This window comes from Melozone crissalis, unplaced genomic scaffold (genome assembly GCF_028551555.1).
Source record: "Melozone crissalis strain CALT ecotype California unplaced genomic scaffold, PUWL_Pcris_2 ptg000019l_1, whole genome shotgun sequence".
Lineage (NCBI taxonomy): Eukaryota > Metazoa > Chordata > Aves > Passeriformes > Passerellidae > Melozone > Melozone crissalis.
Window position 1 is genome coordinate 21,565,030 of NW_026535797.1, and position 17,061 is coordinate 21,582,090.

The window sequence follows — 17,061 nt, forward strand, 5'->3', positions numbered from 1 at the left end:
GACTGACAACCTGACACTTGTTCTGAGCTATGTCACTCCTGCTTGTCAGCTGAAACCTGATCTTAAAATGGCCTTTCTATGCAGGCTAGGCTTAAGGAAGTTTGGAATCATATAAGTTTGCTTTTTTGTTTTGCTGTGAGGCAAATTACAGTGGCAAAAGAGACTCCATGTTGGAAGCCAGATTAACAGATTTGAATTTGCTTCTTCATGTGGTCTATTCCTCAATCTGATTGTTTATCATTAGATATTACAAGCACACAGTGTGATTTTCTGGGTTTAAAAATTATTGGAAGATTATTCAAAATGATAATGCAGTCTTTATTTTGAATGATTTTAATACATAAGCAATAAATTAAGGGTTTTGCAATGATACTTCTCTTAAATTTTGATCCTTTGTACTGTAAGAGATGGAGCCTCAATTGCCTTCATATAAATGAAGTAGAGATTCCCAAGAAAGAAAAACAGAAATTTCTCTTTGAAGGTGCCATGATGATGCTCATGTAGTTTTACCAGGACACATGGAAGATGATAGCAAAAAGAAAATCTTTATTATGTTCAGCAGGGTTTCATCAAGACAGCTTCTTGTGCTTTTAAGACCAAGTCCTCTCTTGTTCAAAGGCTAATAGTAGGTTAATAACCACTGGCAGGGTTACTCCTGTAAGACTCGGGAGTTATTCTTGTTTAGGGACCTTTGCTATATTGCATTTTCTCAATGGTTCTTCTCTTGTAAGAGTTGCTCCTATTGGAGAGCTACTTTTGTAAAGTTTGTTGATAATTCTGTGAATGTGGAGCTATGAAATGAGATGTAAACATTTCTCTGCAATGAGTTTTTGCAGTGAAGCAAAGCTCTCCTTTTCTGCATTAAGCTACCGTTGGTGTAGTTCTGTTTTTGAAAGAAAGACTTTTTGGTTGCAGCTTTTCTTTAAGGTAAAATCCTCTCTAATCTGTAGGTATTTTGAGAAAAGTGAAGATATAAGTTTGAATTACGAAATTTGAGTAGAAAATTCTGTTCTTTAGAACAACTAAGCTAATCCAAGATAAGGGCTGGAATACTGTAGTGGGACACATAATTTCAAGATATCTGTTTTTTTGCCGTTTCTTTTGTAAAGTGAGCTCTGTCTCAGTTACAAGAATATAACAGACTTCCTTTACTTGGTAGTACTTTACTATTTGTAACTTTCTTGTCTGTAGAGATTGATATGATTCATTTCCTAGGAAGTGATATTGAACATCACTTTTTAAATAAGATCAGAACTATGTTTGTCTCCAATGCATGATGTGATTGATACATAAGACACACAAAACTGTTTCTTTGATCACAGGCTCTCAGATAAAATACTTTTCAGATTTTCAGTGTAAACTGTTATTTCCAGAGTTTTTGTAGCAGACAAAAAAAAAATCTGTTCTAGCTAAAAAGCAGGACTCATTAATCCTTACCCTTGGGGTCCACTTTGAAGACTGTTAGTTTTGGTTTTTAGCCTCCCTAAGTGAAAAGCAAATACATCGATTTGTTGCTAGTAGCACAGGAGAAAGGAACTGCAATTTCAAGTGCTTGTGCAGGCACAGAATGGGATTCAGTGCTCTGTTTTCCATTCAGGTACGTTTGAAGACAATGCAGTGCACTGATGTTTCAAAACAATAGTTGAACATCATACGTGGTGCCCTCAAGAGTGAAGTGCCTCTCTTTGTGGCACTGTTGTCAAAGAACCTGCCTGTCTGTAAGCAGTGAAGTTCAAGGACTGGAGGAGTTGTGTTAGATCAGCACAGTGTCCATGGCATATGTCACTGTTATGTGTGGAGAGGTTGCTGTGTCAGATCCTCCCTTAAGGGAGCACACAGTTATTAGAACACAGGAAATAGTACTAAAGTTTCAGCCAGTGGCATCTTCTGGAGAATATTGAAGCTGTTGAAGCTGCCTCAGGATGCTCTGGATGGATTATATTCTGGCTATGTGGAATTTTCAGTAAAATGTACAACTCTATTGTCCATTGGAGAAGGCAAGAAATGTTGTTACCCTTTCATAAAAGGATGAGTGATACACTTACAAGCCAACTATAACCCTCCATTTCACCTTCTTAGAAGCTACTCAGCTATGATTATTTATTTTCCAGTGTGGATGCTAACTGACTGACTATTGTTTTCTCTTAAGCTAAACAAAGTAATCTTGGTATTTAATAATAAAATATGGCATTCCTAGGACTAAAATACAGCATGTTCTAGGTGGTTTTAAAGTAGAAATAATAAATATAATTGCATCAAAAATGCTCATTCAAGCTTTCATGTTAGCTGAGTTCCCTAGCTTCTCAGGTGAATGGGAAGCCAAGTCTTCATTCAACCCTGTGCAATATGCATAACATGGCTTGGCTGTTGCTGTGTGTCACTGAGCAACAGTGTGACCATGCAGTCTTGTGTGAACACAAACAAGTGTAATTCAAACACCTACAACCAGTTCATAAGTTGGGTTTTTTGGTTTGCTTGCTTCAGGATTAATTCCTTAGCTCACTGGAAGCCTAATGGCTTTATAATTATTATGGTCAGTATTAATTGCACTCATGGAAATGGAACATTTCAGTCTAGGTGTCTGTTCTTTGACTATTCATGAGAGATTGTGGGTTTGAGGGGAGCTGAGCACTGGAACAGGTTGCCTGGAGAGGTGGTGGAGTCTGCTGTCCTGGATATGCTCCGAAGCTGTCAGGACACAATCCTGAGTAACATGCTTTAGGAGGACCGTGCTTGAGCAGGGAGGTTGGCCAAGATGACCTCCAGTGGTCCCTTTCAGCCTTAACTATTCTGCAAAATGAAGTATTGATTTGTTCATTGCTATAGAACATAAAACATGTATTGAGAGCACTCAGATTGCAGGAGTGTCTTTAAAAAAATATTCAAACTTCATTTGACTTTGTTCTGTCAGTTTTAGTTTGTTCATTTGGTCTTTCCCAGTGTACCAGTTGTTTAATGTCTTTGTTTGCTGCTGCTTTGTATTTCACTGGCCTCTGTGCAGTCTGTATCTGTGTTGTCTTACACCTTTGAAAGCTAGCCTGCATTTGCCACCATATTAAAAGCAAAAGAACCAATGTGTTCCTTCAATAGGTTAAAAAATTCAATTCAGCTGTCTCAAGCTAAATTTAAAACTATGTTGTGATTTTTGCTTAATATTATGAAGCTGAGGTAGTGATGTTTAGAAGTGTGTGTGGTAGGGAAAGAAGGATGTGTCATGGGCATTTGGAGGTATGAGACTTAATGAAATAGCTGCTCTCGGCATTCTGTAACTTGAAGTGTGCATGAAACTGCTTTCATGCCATAGGAGTGAAAGGGGGCTGGTCTGATCCTGATTTTTAGAAGATTTTCAGGAGAGAGCTGATGAGATGTAAGTCTGTTTACCTCACAGCAGACATGACAATAAATTGCTCCTAGTGAACACACAAATAAATGCAGTGAATGGAGGAGGAAGATGGACTCTGCACTGCTTGCAGAAGGGAGTGATACTTAATAAATCTTACCAAGCTCTTTAAAAATGCCAAAAAGTATGGACATTAAACTGCCTGGTTGGTTCCAATTGTTTGGATGAAGCCGGACTAATTCTGTTTGCCTGTGTTTCAGGTGGTGGTTGCCAGTTTCAGATTGTCCCTTGGTTTTCTCTGTTGGCCACTGTCCTGCTATCAAGCCTAGGCCTCTCATCTCGTGCTATTTAACTTGTTTGAAAATACAGAATCAAGTATCAAAAAAAAATCAGTAGTTAACTAACTGAAAGTTTCTGGAGACTGGCACACATACATTAAAGTTACTGTTTCACATAAGTGTGTTGTGGATCCTGTAGCTATTTCAGGGATGTTACTAGGAATCCTGTAGATTGAAATTACTGGATAATTACAAGTCAGTTTGTTTAAATGTATGTTTTAATGCCTAATTATCTCCTTAATTGGTGTTGAAGGCATAAAATTTATGTATGTATATGAACTTTCCCTGCCTCAGATTGCATTTCTTCTAATTGTTTCAAATCTTGGGTAAGATGAAACCTCAGTGATTCTGGGGAGGTTTGTGTGACAGAAATCAAAGGCTGTAAATCGCATTTGGTGCACTGCTTTGCTATAAAAATGTTCGATATGATGCAACTTTAAATGCTGAAATACCTTCATTTTTATTGTAGTGTTTCTTCTGTAAAACAAAATAAATTTACTTGCTGAGTTTCCGTGGTACCATCCAGATGCAGGCAGGCTTCGTGTAGCTTTGTAGGGGTAGGCAGATGTGGGATGGTATTCCTGAAGCTCTGGCATCTTATCACAAATCATGCTAATAGATATGAAAGGCACACTACTTACTTCAGTATCTGTGTTGTGATCACTTGAGATATGTAGTAGGATGTCTACTTTTCTATGTAAATTTATTTAGGCAAACTGGAGATTAGACTATGATGTATATCTGTGTATGTTTTTTTCTAAATTCTGTTGTGGATCAAGAAAGGGACGATCAATGTTTCAGGCAGAGTAAATAGAAAAATATTTGTATGTGTATTGTGTGGTTTTATCTAAGGAAAATACGTCTGTGTGTGGTTTGTGTATGGTAGACCATACAGCAAAATAAGGAAGCAGCCACTGCTTCTCTTCAACCTGGATATCATATGCAACCTGTTAATAATATGTTTTTGATGTATAGCTGATTGGATTGGGAGAAACTTTGTGAAGAGGTTAGTAGGATTTGTTTAATGAACATGACATGACTGTTCTAGATATATTTTACATCAGTCTTTGAAAAATTTGAGGGGAAAAAAGTGTTTTAAGAATATTGGAAGGCACAAGAGCTGTATATTTTGGTGGATTCCAAATGACTTTAAGTAATGTAATTCCATAAACATAATACCTGTGCTTATGGTGGAGGAAGCTTTTTGTATACCTGGTTGTTTAAGGCCTGTGTGTTGGCAGTTTTTGGAAAGGCACAATGCAGAATATGTATTACAGAGGGATGAATTACTATGAAAGGATACCTGTTATTAATGATGGTATTTTTTTCTCTATACTGAATTGATTTTACAGGTGGCATTTTCTGGTATCTCCAAGCAGGTGTATTCTACTCTAAATTGTAAAATGCTTTTAGAGCTGGAGGGTTAAAAAGTACTTACAATAGACTATAAAATGGAGGTGGTATGTTGTGTAGTAGTGGATCAGTTACCGTCTTGAAGACGGCAAGCAGGAATTATGTGAATGTTCTTAAAAAGTGAATTAAGGGAGATTATTTTTTAATTATTTCTCTTAACTAATTCTCTGAGTAATTTATCTTGTGAATTATGTTGCCTCCAAAATACAACTTCTCACTGTTTAATCAAAAACTTGTGTCACTTGGGGCTTCTTGAAGAGAAATGACTTTACTGATATTACCCATGATACTTTCTCTTGAGATTCTTCTGCAACTTCTTGGCTTCAGTAATTTGTTTAACAGTAACACTGTTTCTGTAACACTAATGTAAATGTTTCTCAAAAGACCAGAGTTGTAGTTCTGAGGGAGAACTTATATGATGAGACCTGTTCCAAAACATGTTGGCTTTGTCTTCTCATGCTTGCCTTACTACTAGAAAGGGGGCTTTGGTTAATGTTTGATTCTCATAACATAAGATCTGAGTCACTCACAAGAATTTGATCTTTCCTATGTCACTTTAATGATGAAAACTCATCTCTTTTATAGAGAGCATTTATTTAATTGCAAGACATTCAAGCAGTTCAATCAGTCATGCTGATGATCTTTTGTATTAATTCCTACTTTCTTATGGGCTAATTAAAATTCCTTGCTTTTGTTATCTCCATAAGGTATCCTGTTTCTTTTTATTCTAGGTTATTTACTTTCTAGAAGAGAGGGTCAAGCAGGATCCCCTGAAAAGCCATTGTCTGATCTGGGTCGTCTCTCCTACTTGGCTTATTGGAAAAGTGTCATATTGGAATACCTGAACTGTCACCATGAAAAACAAATCAGCATCAAAGGGATGAGCCGAGCTACTGGAATGTGTCCACACGATATTGCCACAACTCTGCAGCAACATAGCATGATAGATAAAAGAGAAGATAGGTCAGTGAATCTTGCAAAAAAATTCTAAAAACTGAGACAAAACATTCTCTATTTACAAAACAGTTGGTGTGGAAAATGTCTGTGTGAAAGTTTGACTTTAAAATGAGTGATAACCATCTTACTGTAGAAGTCAGTGCGGATGGGTTTTACATACAGAGCTTTTCTTCCTGGGGATTCTTTGGATGCTCCTTCATGTTAATGGCTACTAGAAGTATGTGGCCAGCTCAAAACACTTTCAGTTAAGAGTTTTGTTTCATTCAGTATCATCTTCCCTAAGTGTTCCCAGCTCTTGCTGTGCAAATATTTTGCTTGAATACCAGTAAGAGAAAAAATGGTGTTTGTGGGTGGCAGTCTGTCTTTCCACACCTCCTCTTTCAATCATTGCTGATCAGATCAACTCTACAGGAAGTGCTCCTTTTCAAGGTACTGGTAATACAAGTTTCTGTTTATTGTTATGATCAATGTGCACTGAGAAGGTGAGTTCCTTTTTAGTGAATTCTTTTCTTCATGCTCTTGATGGGTATTTTAGAACTTTCTGGGTTGTTCTTGTTTGGTCTTGTTCTTTCCATAAAATGTCTTAAATGGCTTCCAATGGTAATTCTGTTTCTGAAGATGATTTTAATTCTTACTGGATATTCCCATCATAGAAACTTTATAATTAAGCAAAGCTGCCTTACAAACACTGGCCTGCCAAAACAATAAAATTAAAATCAGAAAAAGTTCAGCCTCAGTAATTTTTGTGTCCCAGCACTAGTATTCAAAACTAGTAATTTTTGAACCAGTAAGAATGCAAGTCTTCAAAAAGGAGATTGGTTTACAAGATGGTGTGTGAGAGTAGTAAGAGGAGTGCTGGCATTGCCTTAAACCTCTTCTGGAATACTTAGTTATGGACAACCTGAGGACAAATCTATTTCAAGGGAAGTTTTTTGTACATGTCGTGAAGTAGAAGTTTTTTCATATTCTGGAAAAGGGTTCTGGATCTGATTTCTTTTTTTAAACTTTATTTTTCACTGAGAGAGTGTTGTTACTTCACCAACCTGATTTTTAAAGCACTTGAAATGCTTGCTAATCCTTGTTGTTTAGAATTGTGTAGTTCTTTGTAACAGGGGACTTTGGTGGGTTACGTACATATATATATATATATTAGCATACTGTGCTATTTTATTAGTCTTTACCTACTTTTGATATGCCACTTCATAGTAATTGGAAGGTCATGTTGTACTTCATTAGCACAGAACTAAAGTATATTTGTATGCTTCGTTAGAAAACCTGTGCTTCTGACTTGCTTTCATGTCCCCTTAACTTATGTCTTCAGCTGTAACGTTGACTTTCTCACTCCTGACTTGATGATCCGCAGAGTTTTCTATGTATATTTGTATGTAATATTAAAATTAGAAATTGTTCTGGCAGTGATTGACGTGCCAACACTAGACCTCTTGAATTAGGTTTAGGGTAGTCAACTATAAAACCTTTTCTTTGCTCTCTGTTGCCCTAGTGATGGCTAATATTGAACTTTGACTTCATAAACTTTTGTTCCTTCGCTTCCTCTCAGTAAACAGTCAGTAGTGTAAGAATGTTACCACTGTGTGTAAGCCGGTGTTTTTAGTTTGATGGATCCTTTCATTAACCTGTATTTTTTCACAGGTTGTTTTGCAAAAGGATGTCAACTATAGAAAGGCTGTTCCAGGTGATCCTTTTCTAAATTAAATTACTGTTTATTTGATTGTAGATTTGTAATTATTAGAAGGGAAAAGCTGATTTCAAGTCATATGGAGAAACTGAAAGCGAATCCACGTATCAATGAAGTAGATCCCGAAAGCTTGAGATGGACTCCTTTGTTAGTTCCTAATGCTGCAGTTTCTGAAGAAGAGAGGGAAGCAGAAAAGGAGGTAATATCAGAGATATCTTCTGAATTTCTGTTCCTTTGGCTTTCATCACTCTGAATATTCAACATTAGACTGTCTTAAATATAGCAGATTTAGCTTTGACCACTACATATTGCTATTGCAATGCAGAATTTTTGGAAGCTGCGCAGCAACACATGGTAACTTTGGGGGGATGCATATGAAAACTAAAAATGTGAATCACTTGTCATGGAGCTGTATTTATCACTCTTGAGGTAGTCAAAGAGCATGTAATCAGATCAAATTTGGTGCAGAGCTCAGGGGCTGCACTTTCAATCGATTCTTTGTGTTCTCAACTTGCTCAAAGTGATCCAGTCAGTGGGCATGTAATGTAGTGCTAAAGGACTTAAATCAATTCGCTGCATCATTAATAGTGCTAAATATCCCATGAAATGCAATCTTCTTTGGTTTGTTATCTGTTAACTGTTGTAAAGGAGCAACTAGATGATTCAGCTGAAATGTTGTTGTTAGGTTAGCCAGCAGTGCTAATCAGGGTTGACTTATTTTAACTATTTAGCTGCATGTAAAGGATATGGCTAAGTAAATGCTGTTTCAGTGACCTGTTATTTTAACCTCAACCCTTCAGGCTGAGCGTCTTATGGAACAAGCTAGCTGCTGGGAAAAGGAAGAGCAAGAAATATTCTCCACAAGAACTAATAGTAGGCAATCACCTGCAAAAGTACAATCTAAAAATAAATATTTGCGATCTCCAGAAAGTGTGGCCGTGGTGGGGGAGCGAGGGCAGTGCACAGAACAATCTAAGGAGAGCAGTGAGGAGGATGGCGGGGATGAGAATCAGCAGAGTTCGCCTCCCCGGCTGACCAAGCCCCAGTCCCTGGCCATGAAGAGAAAGGTGTGTTACCTTAGAGCTTCATTCAAAGCCATTTGTCTCTGATTTCAATCACATCCTTACCATCCACGTAACAACCTGGTTTTTTGCAAACATTTATTAGACTGTTTTAATCCTTTATGTGTTATTTGAACACTTAACTACTCCTTTCTTCTCTTTTCTGCACTCCATCCAGTTTTTATCTTTTGAATTTTTCACAGAACTATAAAATACTAGTGACATAAAAATTCAGAATTTTCTGTTAATTTTTAAACTAGAGATTGCCCTCTGGTGTTTGGCATTGGTATTGGTTCGATATCTTAATGGTTCTTTCTTTTTTTTGTATTAAGATGGAGTCCAAGCTTGTGTGGTGTGTCTTTTTATATTTTTTTTTTTAATATAGAAGCTCCTAAAAGGGGAATACTGTTTTTTGAAAGAAATGTTGTTAAAACAGATCGGGGGTTTTTTACCCATATTCTTCTCATTTAAACATTAAATTCTGGTTACTGCCATGTTTGCAATAATTTTTTAATTTCCTTAAAAATATCAACTCTTTGAGTTGCTTAAATTAGTAAACTTAAGAAACCCAAAATTTTAAAGGACTCACCTTAGCCTTTATATTTAGGTGTCTCTGCTGAGAATTAGGAAGTTGGATTGTCCCTTTGGTTATACTTTGTGAGCTTACATTAAGTAACCATAAATCTCTGAGTATGTATAATAATAGGAAAACAAAATCTTGAACAGGTTTTTTTTTTATAGCAGCCAACTGTAGGATGCTTGAGGTGCACTTCTTCGATGTTATCTGTTTCTCTGTGTACATTCTTATTTCTAAAAATAGCAGAAACCCAAAAGGTAGAAGAAAAAGCTTTGGTACTTGTGAAGGTTGTTGTGGAATTATAAATCTACAGAGGAAAAATGTGTGAGTGCAATTTATGTAACAATGCTGTGAATATTATTTGACAGAAGAAGGTAAAAGATACTACAATATAAAGAAAATTCTAGTCTTCATTTTTACTTATGGAAAGGTTTGTATACATACCTCTTTTAACTGTTTAGACATTTTACTTTTAGATTCTGTCTACATTTGAATTTGATGCCACGTAAGGTGTTTTTTTCAATGAGTAAATGGATTATTATAAACTTGCTCTACAAAAATTCATGTCCAGAATCAGTTAATGAACAGGAATGTAGGAAGAGTTTGATTTGTGGAATTATTTTTCAGAGACCTTTCATACTGAAAAAGAAAAGGGGCCGTAAGCGCAGGAGGATAAACAGCAGTGTTACAACAGAGACAATTTCTGAAACAACCGAGGTGCTGAATGAGCCATTTGATAACTCAGATGAAGAACGTCCCATGCCACAGCTGGAACCCACCTGTGAGATGGATGGAGAAGATGATGACTTGAAGCCTGTGATTAGAAAAGCTTTGGAGTATCAACCTGGGCAGCAGAAACAGGAAGAAGAAGAGCAGAACAAAGAGGAGAAAGATATTCATTGTTACAGGCGCGATGAAAATTGTACAGGTAAACCTAAAATGTTCTCACATCTTCATAAAAATAATTTTGTTGGGTTGCCTTCAAAAGAAGTGTTTATTTTTGTCATGCATCTGGAAATTTTTAATGAGATGTATTTAGCTGTTATTATTATAATAATTTGCTCTTTGTGTTCAGGAAACAAATCTTATTCAGTCTGAGGCATTGAAGTTCTTGTCATATTGTCAAAAACAACTTCTATGTCCCTACAGCAGTACATTTCATATTCAGCAGTGCAAAGGGTATCACTGGAATATTGTCCAGTATAGTTTTTGTGTCAGTGGTGCAGGATACAAGCAAAAAGTAACATTTGATTTACACAAATATCTTTCTATTCAATATTGTTGGTAATTCAGTGAAATGTTTGGTGCTTCTGTGGCTTACTATATCCTCAGCACCAGGTCCTGTTTTATTTCCCCATGAAAGAGACAAATTTAACTGTGTCCTTTCAAAGCTGCTTTTCTAGTTTGATTTCAAGGATATTTCCTGTCAGAAAAGTTAATGGATGGATAGTGAAACTACTAATGAGCTATTCTGAATGTACACTCTTCCCTTGACCTCCTGGCCCTCAAATTATGCTTATAAGTTTTAATTCCAGAATGAATGATTAGAATCTCAGGTCTGTGTATTTTCTCTAAGGCACCAGTAGCTACTACTTCAGTATTTGTGTAATTGCATGGGAAGTTCCATCCTTGCGATCCTCAGTTAGGGATCATGGGCTGGTTTCTATTTCAAACAGCTCTTGTGTGATGTGGTACATTAGAATATTACCACTTTTTCCAGCTTCTCAAGAGAAACTGCTTAAACTAATAGTGACAAGTTCCAGCTCTGTCCCAGTGGTCAGGTTTGCACAGTTTTAAGTAGACTGGTTTTTTTTATTTGCCTATGGACCACATCATCACAATATAGAAGTATCACTGAAGCTGTTGCAATCCCAAGTGCAATATCTTATGTCTTGATAATTTTCCTTTTTTCTGAAGTATGTGTAAGTGGTATCTGGGAAGAAAGGAAAGAGGTGAATGTGTTTGGATTCTTTTTTTTTTTTTTTTTAGTCAATGGATTAGTTTAGTATTCTGATGCACTCTGTGTGTAATTGTAATTCTTTTGCATTCTATCATCTCTTGTGAACCATGTCATGAGATGTTGCCCATGAGAAAGTACTAGATTGAACCACCTTTTTTCAGTATTGGTATTAAAGGATGATTATATATTTTTTATGGTTTGTCCTTCAGAATGGTCAAAGAGGAAACTCAAGACTTTCATGTCATTACTGTCAAAAAAGATAAATGTGTGTTAGATCAATGTCTATATAAAGTGAAGACATACTTCTATTCTGAAACCAAAGGTGGAAAATCAAATATTTGGACAGTATTTGCTTTAGTTTACATGTCTTGTCATTTAAATCTCTGGGATTTTTCTCATGTATAAATGGTGGTTCTGATAGTGTCTGTTAAAAGGCCACCAAGCCATAACATATCTGTGTAGTGTGTTTGAGCTGCAGATACTACACTGTCCTACTGTGCTTTGAGACCTGTTTATAACTCTTGTTTCCTATTTTCTTAATACATTTGAGTTTATAAATTATTTTCAGGTTTATATTGGAAAATATTGATTAGTCTGCAAGCTAAGACTTTTTTTTTTTGTCTCTATTACCTCCCAAAGATAATACAGAGGATGTAGCTGTGTTGGAAGAAAGCACTAAAGACAATCTTGAACCTTTAAAGAGTAAGCAGGGTTGGCCCAAAGGAGTTAAACGTGGTCCATCTAAATGGAGGCAAAGCAAAGAAAGAAAACCTGGCTTTAAGCTTAATTTGTACACTCCACCTGAGACTCCCATGGAGCCTGACTATCAGGTGCAGGTGGAAGAACAAAAGGAAGTAGCTGAAGACAAGCCCTGTTCAGTTCCTGCTGTTACAGAGGAAGCTATTAAAGAACCTGCTGAAGCACTGCCACCACCAGATGATGAGGCGAAAGAAGTAGAACCTGAACCTCTGCACCCACCCAGTGAACCCTTTGAAAAACAAGAAAATGATACTATGAAAGCTGGGGAAGAAGAAAGAAGCATAGAGGAAGATGGAAGCAATTCTAAAGATCAAGAAAAAGACAAAGCAGAAGAAGTTTTTGTGCAGAAAGAGGAGTCTGTGCATTTGGAGGATCAGGAGGAAGAAGAGGAGGAGGATGAAGAACCTTCTCACAATGAAGATCATGATGCAGATGATGAAGATGATAGTCACATGGGTTCAACAGAAGTGGAGAAAGAGGAATTGCCTGGTGAAGCTTTCAAAGAAATGCTGGAAACTCAGCAATCTTTTTTAGACGTAAATGTTCAAACTGGTAATTCAAATCAGGAGGAGTTAATGGATTGTGGTGTTGACCTTGCAGCTGATGAGTGTGCAAGTGACCAGAAAGAACTTGCTACAGATTCAGACCCAGTGCCTGAATCTGATGATGATCATGCAGACAACAACCAGGACCAAAAAGCTGGTGAAGAACTACATTCCGATTTCAAGGGAGAAAGTACTGAGACCATGGAGATTGACTCAGAGACCGTCCAGGCAGTACAGTCCCTAACCCAGGAGACAAGTGAACATGAAGATACATTTCAGGACTGTGCAGAGACTCAAGAGGCCTGTAGAAGTTTGCAGAACTATGCCCACAATGACCAAAGTCCCCAGATGACCACACTGGATGACTGTCAGCAGTCTGACCACAGCAGCCCAGTTTCATCTGTGCACTCTCATCCCAGCCAGTCAGTTCGTTCTGTTAATAGTCCAAATGTTGCTCCTTTAGAGAACAGCTATGCTCAGATCAGCCCAGATCAAAGTGCCATTTCTGTGCCATCTCTGCAGAACATGGAGACCAGCCCAATGATGGATGTTCCCTCAGTTTCTGATCATTCACAGCAAGTTGTGGATAGTGGGTTCAGTGACTTAGGAAGTATTGAGAGCACAACAGAAAACTATGAAAACCCAAGCAGTTACGATTCTACGATGGGTAGCAGTATCTGTGGAAACAACTCTTCTCAAAACAGTTGCTCGTACACCAGCCTTACATCTAGTAACCTAACACAGAGTAGCTGCGCAGTGACCCAGCAGATATCTAACATTAATGGAAGCTGCAGTATGATGCAACAAGCAAACATCAATTCTCCTCCCACTTGTAATGTAAAATCTCCCCAAGGTTGTGTTGTTGAAAGGCCTCCAAGCAGCAACCAACAGTTATCCCAGTGCAGCATGGCTGCTAATTTCACCCCACCTATGCAGTTGACTGAAATCCCTGAGACTAGCAATGCCAACATTGGATTATATGAAAGAATGGGGCAGAGTGAATTTGGAGCAGGGCATTACTCACAGCCATCTGCCACCTTCAGCCTTGCTAAACTGCAACAGTTAACTAACACGCTTATGGATCATTCTTTGCCTTACAGCCATTCAGCTGCTGTAACTTCCTATGCAAACAGTGCCTCTTTGTCTGCCCCCTTAAGTAACACGGGGCTTGTTCAGCTTTCTCAGTCTCCACACGCTGTTCCTGGAGGACCCCAAGCACAGGCTACCATGACCCCTCCCCCCAACCTTACTCCTCCTCCCATGAATTTGCCACCTCCCCTTTTGCAGCGTAATATGACTTCATCGAATATTGGAATATCCCACACCCAAAGACTGCAGACTCAGATGGCCAGCAAAGGTCATGTCTCTGTAAGAACCAAATCCACACCTCTGCCACCTGCTGCTGCAGCCCATCAGCCCCAGATTTATGGGCGAGCATCACAGACCGTGGCCATGCAAGGGCCCGCACGGACCTTAACGATGCAGCGTGGCATGAACATGAGCGTAAATTTGATGCCAGCCCCTGCTTATAATGTCAATTCAGTGAACATGAACATGAACACCCTTAACGCCATGAATGGTTACAGTATGTCCCAGCCAATGATGAATAGTGGGTATCACAGTAATCATGGGTATATGAATCAAACCCCTCAGTACCCTATGCAGATGCAGATGGGAATGATGGGAACTCAGCCATATGCACAGCAGCCAATGCAGACAGCCCCCCACAGTAACATGATGTACACTCCCCCGGGCCACCACGGCTACATGAACACAGGCATGTCCAAGCAGTCTCTCAATGGCTCCTACATGAGGAGGTAGGCCCTGGCAGAGACACGCTACCCAACTGGCGTATGGCATTGATCTGCACAAATACCTTTGGAGAGTACGATTTCAAAACCAGCAATTGGTGTGAATGCAAAAACATTTGTTGGCACCATTTAAAAGCTGTATGCAGCAGAAAGCCTTATACAAGTTTTTCTTTATTTCATGCTTTGTTGGGGTTTTTTTTGTGTTTTTTTTTTCTTTGGTTTTGTTTTGTTCTGTTTTGGGGTTTTTTGTTTATTCTTTTAACATTGTGAGATTTAACTTCTCTTTGGGGGGAATTAGGTGGTTTTCCATTTTTTGTTTATTTCACTGAGCTTGAAGTTCTCTGGAAAGGAAGAACTCTTTCTATGAACTGCAATTACACAGCAGCTGATGGTTCAGAGCCATTTTATGTGCCTGCTCCCATTAAAAATGTGGATAAATAGACTCCAAAACTATCAGACAGTACTGGATCATGAGCTTTTTCTCTCTCCTTTCCCCACATGTAAATGCCTTTTAGCAGTTCTTTTATTGTATTATTTTGTTTCTGAAGGTGACACTTCTGCATGCCGCTAATGTCTTTGTTAGTGACAGTGCATTTTGTAGTACTGTACAAGTGTTGTGCTTAACAGTAAGCCATTTCTTAATTTTTTTGCCTTGATTAGGTTACCCTAGTTTGAGGGGTAAAAAAACCAGAACTATATTTTTGTTAATTATAAAACTTGTAAAAATAATTAAAAAAAGCTGCAAAAGCTATTCACATTTTGGTTAGTTCAAAGGGTTTTATTGCTGTATGTTTAGTGTAAAGTTGAGACTCTTTTCCATTTTTGTGACCAGTTTCTTTGGGGCTGGGTAGGAAAAAAGGCAGCTTTCTGTTTTATAAAAACTTACGGTTTTTTGTTGATTGAAACATCTCAGTGTTTATTTGTCAAGTTTTGAAACATTTTCGTATATGTCCAAATACTTGGCAGGATTTAAAAAAAAAGTAGTGAATTTGGTGTAAAGTTGCTATTTTATGGAAATGCCTCTAACTTTACATTTTCATTCCATCTGTAGATTTTTCTATCTTTATAAAATATTGGAGTTATTTTTTAAGGGAAAAAATAGAGCAGTAGCGTGTGAATAGCTCAAACTAAGCTTACAGATCGCATGTAAAAAGGCAAAAGTTATTTGTGTCTGTTTATATTGCTTCCTTTTTTGTAGCCTTTGTACCTGTACAGAGTGACTGTAAGGGCCGAAGAGAAGAGGCTTGATACATGTAAAAATAGGACCCAGTGACACTCTTGTATTTATCTGTTATCTTTTTAGTCAGTCACTTAAAAAAATACCCACAAAAGACCCACCCAAGCAACAAAAATAAAAACTGCAAAAAACTACACCCCCCCCCCCCCCAAGCTGTACATTTTAACATAAAATAAATTATGATGAGCCATTTTTAGCCTCTTGTGTCTTGTCATAGTTTGATGTTGCATGGGAATTACCTCCTGAAACAGTGTTTGTTACAGTGCTCTCATGTGCTTGATCTAAAGCCCATTACAGTCGGTGGGGTTTGGATTAGGCTGTTTAGAGCTTAAGTGTAGGTTACTCATCATAATTGCATACCCCCTGAAAATAAAGAATACCTAAGATTATTTTTTTTAATAATCTTAATAAAATATTGAATAAATATGTATTTAATACCTTACAAGGTTGTCAATATTTAATGTATGAAACTTCTTTCCTACAGAAGATGTGAATATATATATCTATATAAAAGGATATATGATAGTAACAGACATGGTGTTTGAACTGTATTTTAATGATAGAATTGTAATCTCTTGCATTGTCATTGTTGCTGGGTGACAAGATGATGCAAATTCTGCATTAAATGTATGGGTTCTGTGTATATGCATGTATGTGGGCACACACAAACATACACACAGATGAGCGTTTCTCATGTAGCAACAGAAGGTCTGTTAAAGACAAGAAGGCTGTCTCTATGTGATCTCCTGAGTGGACAAATTCAAATGAGGGATGTGTGAACCTATATGAGAACAAGTCCCTGTAATAATTGTTCAGAATGCTTCTAATGTGAATGTTGCCACTCTCACTGCAGTAAGGTTACTAGTTAAGGTAAAAGGAGTGGCCATCTTGACTGAAACTGTCCCCATTCCAGTATATAAAGTAGATTTAAAGGTAATATTTCATATATCTTAAAGTCAAAGAAATGTGTATTTCTTTAAATAAAACCATTACTGTGTGGTGGTGCCAAATGAAGAAATTGATAGTACAGATTAATGTGCATGACCTGTTGTAGTTTTAATACAATGGAGCAGCAGTCTAAAATAGTGAATCTGAATGAGAGCTAAAATTGTTGATCAAATGGTGATCTGGAATAACTTGAGTTTTAGGAGTTCAGAACACCTGATAAGGAGAGCACCATAAAAGAAGGATCTTGGTTCATGCCCTTACATTGTTAAATTTGTTGATTGAAGGCAGAGAGTATTCATAGTACTTAAACTTTGTTTTCATCTTTACAAAGTAACTCACCTCTTTATGCTTAAGAAAAGTGGAACTTGATGCAGTTGTGTGCAGCCTTCAGGTGTGTCTAGCTTTATGTCTTGTGATTT

General features: G+C 37.5%; 1 protein-coding gene across 3 annotated transcripts in view; it reads left to right on the plus strand.

Moving 5' to 3' along the window:
• Positions 1-16,097, plus strand: part of KAT6B (lysine acetyltransferase 6B) — a 101,285-nt gene extending 85,188 nt beyond the window's left edge. For 2 of the 3 annotated variants that reach the window (XM_054276969.1, XM_054276968.1), the window contains exons 13-17: positions 5,823-6,054; positions 7,784-7,943; positions 8,545-8,811; positions 10,010-10,310; positions 11,982-16,097. In XM_054276969.1, coding sequence (XP_054132944.1) covers positions 5,823-6,054; positions 7,784-7,943; positions 8,545-8,811; positions 10,010-10,310; positions 11,982-14,467 — 3,446 coding nt within the window. In that variant the 3' untranslated portion in view covers positions 14,468-16,097. The remainder of the gene's footprint in view (positions 1-5,822; positions 6,055-7,783; positions 7,944-8,544; positions 8,812-10,009; positions 10,311-11,981) is intronic. The other variant, XM_054276970.1, reaches the window with a different exon arrangement.
• Positions 16,098-17,061: the final 964 nt, after the last annotated feature.